Source organism: Entamoeba dispar, genomic scaffold (assembly GCF_000209125.1).
Source record: "Entamoeba dispar SAW760 scf_1105229459891 genomic scaffold, whole genome shotgun sequence".
In the NCBI taxonomy this organism is placed as follows: domain Eukaryota; phylum Evosea; order Mastigamoebida; family Endamoebidae; genus Entamoeba; species Entamoeba dispar.
The window spans coordinates 18519-29905 of NW_001853919.1; the positions used below are offsets into that span (position 1 = coordinate 18519).

General features: G+C 24.6%; 6 protein-coding genes across 6 annotated transcripts, besides 14 other annotated features; 2 read left to right on the forward strand and 4 right to left on the reverse strand.

Moving 5' to 3' along the window:
- Positions 1-16: 16 nt before the first annotated feature.
- Positions 17-61: a microsatellite.
- On the forward strand, positions 61-1389 carry EDI_045920 (protein SAND, putative; the record flags this gene model as incomplete). The annotated part of the gene is made up of 1 exon (XM_001736488.1): positions 61-1389. The coding sequence occupies one exon, from the start codon at positions 61-63 to the stop codon at positions 1387-1389; it is 1329 nt and encodes a 442-aa protein (XP_001736540.1).
- Positions 1390-1397: 8 nt separating this feature from the next.
- Positions 1398-1475: a sequence feature (AT_rich).
- Positions 1476-1501: 26 nt separating this feature from the next.
- EDI_045930 (uncharacterized protein) lies at positions 1502-2383 on the forward strand (the record flags this gene model as incomplete). Its single annotated transcript, XM_001736489.1, has 1 exon — positions 1502-2383. One exon carries the CDS (start codon positions 1502-1504, stop codon positions 2381-2383), a length of 882 nt encoding a protein of 293 aa, XP_001736541.1.
- A 713-nt stretch (positions 2384-3096) lies between these two features.
- Positions 3097-4714, reverse strand: EDI_045940 (serine/threonine protein kinase SAPK10, putative; the record flags this gene model as incomplete). The annotated part of the gene is made up of 2 exons (XM_001736490.1): positions 3097-4529; positions 4591-4714. The coding sequence occupies 2 exons, from the start codon at positions 4712-4714 to the stop codon at positions 3097-3099; spliced, it is 1557 nt and encodes a 518-aa protein (XP_001736542.1).
- Positions 4715-4742: 28 nt separating this feature from the next.
- Positions 4743-4777: a sequence feature (AT_rich).
- A 446-nt stretch (positions 4778-5223) lies between these two features.
- Positions 5224-5249: a sequence feature (AT_rich).
- Position 5250: 1 nt separating this feature from the next.
- On the reverse strand, positions 5251-6279 carry EDI_045950 (uncharacterized protein; the record flags this gene model as incomplete). Its single annotated transcript, XM_001736491.1, has 1 exon — positions 5251-6279. One exon carries the CDS (start codon positions 6277-6279, stop codon positions 5251-5253), a length of 1029 nt encoding a protein of 342 aa, XP_001736543.1.
- Positions 5425-5463: a sequence feature (AT_rich).
- Positions 6280-6310: 31 nt separating the features above from the next.
- Positions 6311-6334: a sequence feature (AT_rich).
- A 559-nt stretch (positions 6335-6893) lies between these two features.
- Positions 6894-7010: a microsatellite.
- Positions 6940-7033: a microsatellite.
- On the reverse strand, positions 7013-10204 carry EDI_045960 (cation-transporting ATPase, putative; the record flags this gene model as incomplete). The annotated part of the gene is made up of 1 exon (XM_001736492.1): positions 7013-10204. The coding sequence occupies one exon, from the start codon at positions 10202-10204 to the stop codon at positions 7013-7015; it is 3192 nt and encodes a 1063-aa protein (XP_001736544.1).
- Positions 9065-9113: a sequence feature (AT_rich).
- Positions 10205-10210: 6 nt separating the features above from the next.
- Positions 10211-10305: a microsatellite.
- Positions 10248-10308: a microsatellite.
- Positions 10309-10395: 87 nt separating this feature from the next.
- Positions 10396-10430: a sequence feature (AT_rich).
- A 10-nt stretch (positions 10431-10440) lies between these two features.
- Positions 10441-10512: a microsatellite.
- A 40-nt stretch (positions 10513-10552) lies between these two features.
- Positions 10553-10851: a sequence feature (AT_rich).
- Positions 10852-10896: 45 nt separating this feature from the next.
- On the reverse strand, positions 10897-11292 carry EDI_045970 (uncharacterized protein; the record flags this gene model as incomplete). Its single annotated transcript, XM_001736493.1, has 1 exon — positions 10897-11292. The coding sequence occupies one exon, from the start codon at positions 11290-11292 to the stop codon at positions 10897-10899; it is 396 nt and encodes a 131-aa protein (XP_001736545.1).
- Positions 11293-11387: the final 95 nt, after the last annotated feature.

The window sequence follows — 11387 nt, forward strand, 5'->3', positions numbered from 1 at the left end:
TATCAAATAATATGATAAAAAAGAAAAAATGAAAAGAAACTTAAAAAGAAAAAAAAGAAAATGTCTTCTCGAAGAAGTACCACTCCATTATCTCCAATAGTTTTCAATGAAAGTTATGCAGAGAATTGGGCCCGTCATATGGTAGAAGACCCAAGTACTCCTGAATGGTTTTTACATAATAAACATATGTTTGTTTATACATTAGCAGGGAAACCAGTATTTTCACGGTATGGGAATGACATTGAACTATCACCATTCATGGCAACATTATTAGCTATAACAAGTGTTGTAAATGACAATAATGATGAATTAAAGTATGTAAGAAGTAATGAACATTTATATGTTTTCTTAAATAAAGGGCCATTACAATTTTGTTGTGTTTCTAATACAAAAGAACAACCAGAAATCATAATAAAACAATTACAATTTTTATTTTGTACTATTTGTAGTATTATTCCATTTCCATCAATTCAAAATATCTTCGATCAATCATATGGAGCAGATTTTAGAAATGTTATTGGAGGGACATATAATCAAATGAAATGTGCTATAAGTCATGGTAATATGTCATCAGGATTATTATTTAATGCATTTGACATTGAACAATTTCCTACAACAATAAGAAATTATTTAACTGAAAGTATTCAAACAATTGTATCACAAACAAATATTGAATTATTTAAAGCAAATAATGATTGTGTTTTATTCTCTGCTTTAATTTTAAATAGCAAAATAGTAGTATTAGGTAAAAGAAATGCTAATCTTACTCCAATGGACTCACAGGTTTTAATTTCATTTGTACGTTCTATTTCATCTAGAAAAACTATTTCTTGGATGCCGTTATGTTTAAATGATTTTAATGAAAAAGCACAAATTCATGTCTTTGTAAAATATATTACAACATCATTTTCTATTGTTTTAGTTGCTACTCAACCTACGTCAATGAGTTATTTAACCAAATGTTATAAAACATTTAAACATACAATTAAACAATCTAAATTTTGGAATCAAATTGAAACTCCAACACCAATTGTTTGTCCATATATTATTAAAAACGAAATTCTTCATTTTGTTGTATATTCAAAAAATGATAACCAAGTATTTATGTCTCCATTCACTATTCACACAACTCGTAAAGAACAAAAAACATTATTTAGAATATATGAAAATTTATATATTGGCCTTACTAAAGATGGATTTAAACAAGAAATGTTTGTATTTGATGATGAAATAATTGTAACTGTAGAAAATAATACCCACTATGCCTTTATTACTTTTAGTAAATTCCAAGAAAATAAAGTAAAAATGATGAAAACAGCAACTGCTGTTTTGTCTTGGGCAATTAAAGAAGATTCATTATGGATTAAAAAGTTTGCTCAATTTTCTTAAATTGATTCATTTTAATTATAATTTTATTATTAAAATTTATTATTTAAATTAAAAACTATATTAAAACTATTAATTTATTTTTTAATCTTTTATCTTTCTGGTAAAGTAGAATATGAATATTCAATTTACTAATAATATTATTTGTAATCAACCATGTTTATTTAGTTCAGAAAAAATCGACTCTCCACTAGCATTCATTGTTATACCTGGTAATCCTTCTATTATTGAATTTTATGAAGAATTTTCAAAAGCATTAATAGAATTATTTAATTATCCAACAATTATTGTTTCCTTATGTAAAAATGGAGAACATTCACTTAAAGTTCATCAAGCAATTCATTTAAAAATTCAATTTTTCAATGAAATATTTCAGAGATACCCAAATACTAAGTTTATTATTTTAGGACATTCTATTGGTAATTATATTACATTACAAGCATTACGTCAAATAGACCAATCTCGAATTATTGGTTATTATGGTTTATTCCCTGCACTTATTAACTTAAAAAATTCTTTTTGTACTTTGTATAAGATAATTACATACTCTCCTTTTATTATTGCTTGCCTTGCTTTCTCAACACGTTTACTTCAAATTTTACCTTTATCTTTAATAATTTTCTTCTTTTCTTTAGTTACTGATGTTCCAAAACAATTTATTCCAATACTTAAAGATCATTTAGATCCTCAAATGACCGGCCAAATGCTTTCTTTATGTAAAGATGAAGGTGTTCAAATTAAAGAATACCCTGATGACTTTATTCAATTCCTAAATACTTTTCATTCTAAACTTCATCTAATTTATGGTAAAAATGATGTGTATGGAAATGAGAACGTTGCTCGTGATATGATGCAACGTTGTCCAGAAGCTCAAATCACTATTACTGATATTTTACATGCTTTCGTTCTTGGATATGTTCAAAATGTTATTGATGTTATTTCTCCAATGCTAAAAGAAACAATCCAATTATTTGAGCATCAAATGATAGAAGAATAACTATATTCTTTTTTACAAAATATTTTTTTATATTCTTTCTTCTTGGCAGTTAAATAAATCATAAAAAAATAAACATACCTTTTTATAACAAATTTATTCAACTCTCTTTTATAATAGAACCAAACATTTATTTACTACAAAATAACATCATATGATAAACATTTGTAATAACTAGAATTAAGAAAAATAAAAATAACATCAATTCTCTACAAAATCCAAATCTTAGTTCACTGACTTTTACCAAAGACTTTTTTGATTTAATAAAATTGAAGAGATTCACACAAAAGAAAGTTTTTCCGTTAAAAATTATCTTAAAGACTTTGTAATAAAAACTTTTATTATTAATTTCTTGAATCTTGTTACTATAACACAAAACTAACAACTAATAGGGAATACCTCTATTTGAAACCCTTCATAAAATATCCAACAAAATAACTTCATTTCTTTTCCACTAAATAATTGTCCAGTCCAAGTTTATAATTATTTCAACTTAACAATTTAAAAAAAACCACGAGTCTCTACTTATTAGATTCCTGCATACTATAAACATTCTCATATTGTTATTAAGAAGTAAAAATGTATTGGTACATTAGGAATAATTCAGTTAATGAAACAGTACTCTAAAAGAAGAAATAACTACTGTATCTGAATGAAAAAGATAAAAAACTAAAAAGGATTAAGCAATTAAATAGTACAATTAAATAAATAAACCATTAACAATGAACAAAAAATGGGTGATTGAAATAACTATTCCAATCGATTCTTATAGACTCTTTTTGAATTAGACGTGAAATAAGATTCCTTAATAAACTTAAGTGAATGTTGTTGTTGACTTCTTGAGGGAATACTACATTAGGATTCTCATTTGTTAAAGTTTGTGAAGTATTAGTTTCATTAGGAAAACACCCACAAACCATCCTAAAAAGCATTACACCAACAGAATATAAATCACTCTTTAACGATGGACTAGAGTTATTGTAAATCTCTGGACCTAAGTATAATGGGGTTCCAACTTTAACATGTTCAATCCCACTATTAATAGCACGACAAAACCCATAATCAGCTAGTTTAACTTGAAGATTAAAAGGAAACTCTGCCTTTGATCCAGGGATAAGAGTTAATAAGATATTATCCAATTTAATATCTCTATGAACCATCATCTTTTTATATAACAAATACTTTAATCCATCATTGATTTGAGAAATAAAATAAACAATATCCTCTTCTTTTAACTCATGAGTGTTTATGTATTGAGCAAGAGTACCAAAATTACAATACTCCATTACAAGGTAATAATATTTCTTACTTCTATTAGTCTTAATTCCAATCCTAGAAACAAAAGACTCAGATGACTCAATATAATCTACTAATGACATCAAATTAGGATGATTTAATAATTTCATTGCTCGAGCTTCTCTTTGAAGAATATCACCCCTAGATGATTGTTTCATAGCATATATGACTCCATCACGTTCAACTTTAAGAACTAATCCACAAGCCCCATTACCAATAAACTCAAGAGGGGTATAATTATCTAAAGACCCATGGGGTAATTGTTGAAACTCGTAACACTGAAAAAAGAATTCAGAATTACTTAAATCTTCAAGAGAAATTGACTTTTCACTTTGAATAAATTTCATGATTTGACCAATAAAATAAATATCTGATTCATCTTGAGGAATCACTTTAGATACAATATCATTTATTAATGAAAAAATAGAAGGAGTGGTTTTAGTAATAGTCATATTTGGAAAAATAGTCATTGGTAAGACAAATGCCAATGGAGAAAGTAATAAATGAGGAATAGGAGATGATGGGTCATCACAACGAGATTTAAAACAGGTTGAAATAGAATCTTGCATGAAAACTAAGGATTGAGAAGATACATGTGCAGGAAGTATATTAATGACTTGAAGAATATAACGAAAATCTGCTAAGAAATAACGTGCTTCATCTGAAGTGATCTTATTAGTCATTCTATCTTCAAAAGAAAAAGAGTTATTGCAGAGAATAAAAATTTGATGTTCTGTTTGATAAATAGTGTCAATATGAAGGAGTGGAAGAGAATTGACATGTTTGATTGATTGAAGTCTTTTGATTACTTGGTTACATTTCTTTTCATTTAAGAATGCTGTAGAAAAAATGTCTATATTCAAATTAGTTTTTATACCCTTTTTGAAAAGATAAATAAACTAAGGAAAACAAACTAAATAATGTAAATTGTTTAAAGCTAGAATCATTTCTAAAAACTAAAGAAACTTCACCATATTTTAATGTTCCAACCAATAAATCTTTGGTTTGAATGATTTCAAAATTAACTCCAACACTCATAGTAAGAAAGTGTTCAACTTGTACTTCCATTATTAATAAAATATGATAATTTTAAGATTAAATCATTTCCTCTTTGAAATCTTATGAAAGGATAAAAATTAATGACTTCATGTTATTTCTTCTTTTTCTTTTCGTTCCACAGTTTTCTTTTTTCATAATTTTTCATGTTTTTTTGGATTCTCCGATAAAAGCGTTTAAAACGATTTTTTTTTTCCATTATTCGATAAAACCTTATTAGATAAATATAAGAAATAAATTAAAATGAAAAGGATAATTAAATCCATAACAAAAATTATTTATGACATGACTTTTCATGTCTTATTTTTCGGGATCAAATAAACAATAGCTAATTTTAGTTATGGACTTTAACTTCTAAACGAAGGTCTTTAAAAATATAGAAAAGAAAAATTAAAAGAACCAACGTTAAAACTAATCTTCATATATTAAAATAAAAGACTATTTTGGGTCAGTGTTTTTGGGGTATAAATCAACAATTTTGAGAAGACTTCAATAAAATTAAAAATTAATAAAATAAGTTATTGAACCAAATTCTTATCATTTCCAAGAAAATATAAGGTTAATAAATAAGATGCAAATTTTGATATTTCTTTGTCTTCAGAAGGAATATATTTTTCTAATACAGACACAAATTGGTGATGATAAAAAATAGGAAGAAATGGATTTTTTTGTTGATCAATTTCATCTCCAGCAATAAATATTTTTAATATTGTAGTTAAATATAATTTAATCATTTCTGGATCATCTGCTTCTAGTGTTGTTAATAGTACACAATTTTCTTTAGGAGTATATAACTCAAGGACTAAATCATTAGTAAGAACAGAAGACAATGATATTAATTTCCAATAAATTTGTTTTTGAATAGTTTGATTACTAATTGAATAATAACATTGAATTACTTTTTGCATTATACCACATTTAATAAATCCTTCTGCAATATCTTGTATTGAAGTAAATGAATCAATAACAAACCACGTCCTCTCTATTAACTTTTGTTTAAAATCATCTGATAGTTCTGAAAGATAATAATCTAAAGTTCTCTTTAAAACATCTACCCCTCTATTATCTAATACTTCAATTAAGTATACTTCTGTTTCTTTAGAACAATATAATTCTAAATATTCCATAACTTTATATAATAGTTTTCCATTTTTATAATTACTAACTTGATAGATATCTTTTAATATTTCATTTTCTTTATAATAAAAAACAGTGTCTTCTAATTGTAATAACAAATATCCACAGTTTAATATATTCATTAATATTTCTTCGTTTTCTTCTTCTTTTAACCATTTGAATGGGATAATTCCTTTATACATTTCTAAGTTTTGAATGACATTACATCCTTTACACAACTCTTCTAATAATGAACTTATTTGAATTTTTTCAGTATTATCTACCTCTGTCTCATTGGTTTTATTTCTAATCATTTCAAATCCTCCTTCTTTTTGAAATCTAATAATATCTGATTTAATGCTTTGTTTTAGTAATTGATAGTCTTCATTGTTTCCCTTCCCAAATGTTACTCGTTCAATTATCTCTTTCATTTCTGTTTTCAGTTCAAATATTCGAAAACCCTAAATATTTTTATTTATTTTTTTACTTAACTATTGTTAAAAATTCATTTAGAACTGAAATTCTTTCATAAAGTATGTTAAGAGCACACTAAAGGAACGTTTGACTTAAGTGATTTATTTTTCTTAGAAATATTCTCTGTACATGACTTACTTTGTTGGACACTTTTTAAGAGAATCAAAAATAATTTCTAAAAAAAAACAACAGTTTTATTTGAAAGATTGAGATTTTTTAAGTTAGTTTGAGTGTTTAGTATAAGCATTTAATTATACATTCATTGTTGCTGTACAATGTACTTTTGTAAATACAGAATGGCATTCATTTGTTGAACACAATTACAAATTTTGTCAGGGAGAGATTTACAGAATGGGGGGATATCAGTTCAACTCAGGCTAAGAGAAAATATAAACAAGATTCTGTTAAGAATATTTTAAAAGAATAAGAACGCTTAGTTTAAAGAAAGATATTATCAGGTACTTTCATTCTGTAATAATAAAGTCAATTAATAAGAAAAAGCAAAATTAAAAAAAAAGAGTATCTCAAAAATGATTCTTCAATTTGATTTAGATTTTAATGTAATTTCTTCAAATAAAAGTTGTAATGAAAGATTAATTAGAATCAAAGTTTATTTAAAAAAAAAGTAAAAAAGAAAAGATATAATAGTTTAAGTAAAAATGAAATAAAAAGAATTAAAAGAACAAAAGATTAATTTAAAGGAGAATAAGAAGAATCAAGAGTTTGATAATTTTGTTGAAGAGTAATATATGGATTTGGATTTAAAGTAAAACTAACATGTGAATTTCGTTCCAATTTAGCAATCTTTGGAGGACAAAGAAGATTAAAGAAATAAGAAATAAGTCTTGGAGCTAGAGGTGGTAATAAGCAAATAAAGACATGAAGATAGAATTTAGGTGATCTAATATAACTAATGTTTTGAAGGTCATCAGGAAGAATATAAAAGATTGTAAAGATGAGAATAAATGAGAAGATATAACTAAATAATAAATACCAATTCCAAGTTTTAACTTGAGAAGCACAATCTAAAAGATAAATAATATTTAAAACTAAAAATGAAAGATTTGCAAGTTCTTTTTGTTCATGAGTTAATAATAAAGATAGAATTAAGATTAAAGTACCTTCATATAAAGAAGTAGTTAACCATTGATAAAATACTTTAATACTTAAATCACTTTTTTCTCTTAATTGTTTATAAATTTCAGGGAATTTACGAGTAGAATATCTATATAAATCAAAGTCAGTGATAAACATAATGATAGGTAATTGATTAAATATAGTAGTAAAGAAAATCATATACCAACCAATATATAAAGGTAAAGGAACAAAATTAAATATAGAAGAATATAATAATTGCATTGTTGTCATAATAATTCCTCTATGAATAATAATATGAGATAATAAAGAAGTTCTTTTATATGCATTTCTACCATGCCATAAAAATAATTCAGGAATATAACCAAATTGTTGTGATGAAAAATCAGCAGCTAATGCTGCTTGTTTTCCTTCTTTTCCTTCAATTCCAATACCAACATCAGCTTCTCTAATCATACCAACATCATTACCACCATCACCAACAGCACAAGTATTTTTACCTAATTTTTTTGCAGCAAGAACAACTTCAGCTTTTTGTTGTGGAGAACAACGAGCACAAATAACAGCTTTTGAAACATCACAAAATAAAAAGAAAGAACGAGGGAAACAATCAAGACAATGTTGTAATGCTTCACCATCAATAACAATTGCTTTTTCAATAGAATTTGTTGTTTTAATAATATTAGCAATTTCTTCAATAGAACCAGTAATAGTAATAATTTCAGTATCTCTTGGAATAATTGTTGAAGTTTGTCCTATTCCAATAGCTGTTTCAATTTTATCACCAGTTAACATCCATATTTTAATATCAGCTCTTCTTAAAATTTCAATAGTTTGTGGAACATTATCTTGTAATCTATCTTCTACTCCAGTAACACCAATTAGATTTAAATTATTTTCAAGAAGATTAAAAGCATTATTTATTTTTTCATCACGATAAGTTAAAGATAATTTAGCTTCATTTATTTCATGTTCAAATTGAGAATATTCATTATCATTAATAATTTTCATTGCAAAAACTAATGTTCTCATATCTTCACGAGCAAGTTCAGTAGATTTTTCAACACACCATTCATTTGGTAACATTCTTTTTAATGTACTTTCAGCACCTTTCATAAGTAATATTTTTTTATTATTTTCTTCTATTATAATTCCCATTCTTTTTCTTTCACTTGAAAATGGAATAAGACATAAAATTTTTATTTTTCTTTCACCTTTAGAAGTATTTAAAATCATTTCTTCAGTATCTCTTTCAGTTAAAATTATTCCAATTTTTTCAACAAATTGAACCATTGCAATTTCATCAGGAGACGATGCTTGATAATATAATTTATTATCAATACTTTTTGTTGGAGTAACATTATGACAAATAGCCATAGCAAATAAAGCTTTAAGAATAAGATTATTTTCATTTAATTCTTCATTAGTAAAAATAATTTCATTAGAATTTAATTCATTTTCAACAAGAATTTTTATAGTTTCAATATCTTCACAATTAATTTCTTTTTTATTTTCCATTACAAATTTTTTAAAAATCATTTCATTAACAGTTAATGTTCCTGTTTTATCTGTAAATAATTGATCAACTCTTCCAAGTGCTTCAGGAAGATTAGTATTTCTTGCAGAACATCCAGGAATATTAGGATCATAATTAATTAATAATGAATAAAATATTTTTGATATTTCTAAATTAATTCTTAATGAAATAGGAATCATTGGAGCAGCAAGAATAACATATCTCATAAATGTAATAAATGTAAATTTTCCATAAATTGTTGTACATATTGTCATAATTAAAACTACAATAAATAATAATAATATACAAATTCCTGTTACTCTATTTAATTCTCTTTCAGTTACTCCCATTTTATGAACTGGTTCTTCTTTTGACATTTCTATTTTTGTTTCTTTTCCAGTATAAACAACTACTCCAATAGTTTCTTCTCCTGTAACAGTTAATCCACTCCATATTATATTTTCAATATCAAGATTTAATGGAATATTTGTTTCTCTTATTCTTCCTGCAAATTTTTTAATATCAGTATTTGGTGCTTCAACATCAATAACCATTGATTTTAATGGAATATCTTGTTTATCAATATTTTGAGTAAATGGAATTGTTTTTCTAATTTTCCAATCTGTTTCTCCATCTATTTGTGTTGTTTTAACAAAACATAATCCATTTTTTCCTGTTGTATGAAGAGCAATCATATCTGCTGGTACTCTTTCATTTTTATGAATTAAAATAATATCACCAACTTGAATATCTTTACTTTTAATTTTAATTTCTCCTTTATCTGTAAGTTTTGTATAAATTTGATTATTAATTTTACTATCTTGAATTCTAATATGAATTTCATCAAATAATTCTTTTAATACTGCAACTGTTAATACAAATATTAATGGAACAACATGTTGAAAAAGATATCCAACTTTACATGCTGGAATAAATTGTGTAATAATAGTTACTAAAAAGAAAATATTATATGTATATTTAAATTGTCTAAGATATGCTAATGGAATAAAATTCCACCATTGATATTTATTATTCTCAATTTTATTTGTTTGATATCCTTTTTGTTCTTCTTTAATACTTGGAAGATGAATACTACGTGCTTCATAAAATGGTTTATATGTCCATAATATTGGTATTTTTTGATGCCATCTTCTAAAATCTCTATGTGTTGTAAATAATTTCCCTGGATCTGAAATAACTTTATATTGAAACTCAAATGGTTTCCTCATCTTTTGAACAAAATCATTATATTTATCATCAACTTCTTCCATGTTATATTATTTCAATGATTCTCTTTTTTTTAGTTCTTTTAACTTTATTTATTGTTTTATATAACGAATTTTATTTATTTCTTTTATTTTTGTATTTATTTATTGAATATTCAAATAAACAAATGACTAAGAAATTCTAGATTAACTAAATTCAATTCTTATGATTGATATTATAATGTCAGTGTCTTTGGTTATAATAAATGTTTTATTATTTTAAAATATTATTCATAGTATTTTAGATAAATAAATTAATAAAATAGTAAAGATAGAGAATAAAAATATATTAATATAAATAAAATAAATTAATATTTTATTCATTAAACATTTAAAATGTATTTTAATCAATACATTAAAAATAAATTGATTATACTATAATAGTGTTAAATTTATTAAAGAATTCATTTTGAATATGGTAATATCTTTTAATTATTTTAATATAAAATGAATTAATTTTTTTTTTTTTTGATAAAGAATTTAATTCTATTAAAATAGTGATGATAATAAGTATGATAAGAATATTAAAATAATAGAATCTCTAAATTTATTTTAAATACTATCTAGATTAAGTAATAAACAATATTATTAATAGATAATAATATGAAAAGATTTGTAATCATTAAAAAAAAATAAAATATAAAATAATTTAAGTTGAGAAATTTTAAAAAGAAAGAAAATAAAGTTAGAGTATTAAATTAGATATAAGGAAGCCAACCATGAAACATTGAAGCTAAATTATCAACAGATTTTGCATCATTAATAAGTTGTTCAGCTTGAGAACGTTCAGAAACAACTCTTCCTAATTTATCAATACCAGATAAAATACGTTTAAAACGAGGGATTGGTTTTTCAGGGATTTGGGAAGCTCTTTTTTCATCAAGAGCCCAATCAATAAAAGAGGGATGTAACATACTATTAGTTAAAGAGATAATAACAGATTTATTATGACGTAAAGTTTTTAAAACGAGAGTACACATATCAAGAAAGAGACCATTTTCAGATTGAGGACCAAAACAATCAATCATATTAGTAGTTAATCTAAAAGGAACAGTTTCAGGAACAGGAAGGATTTCACCTTTCCAAAATAACATATCAAAATCAATATGAACAACATTTCCATCTTTTGTATTTAATAAAATATTTTCTAAATGACGATCACCAAGACCAATAATGAACCAAGCATAGA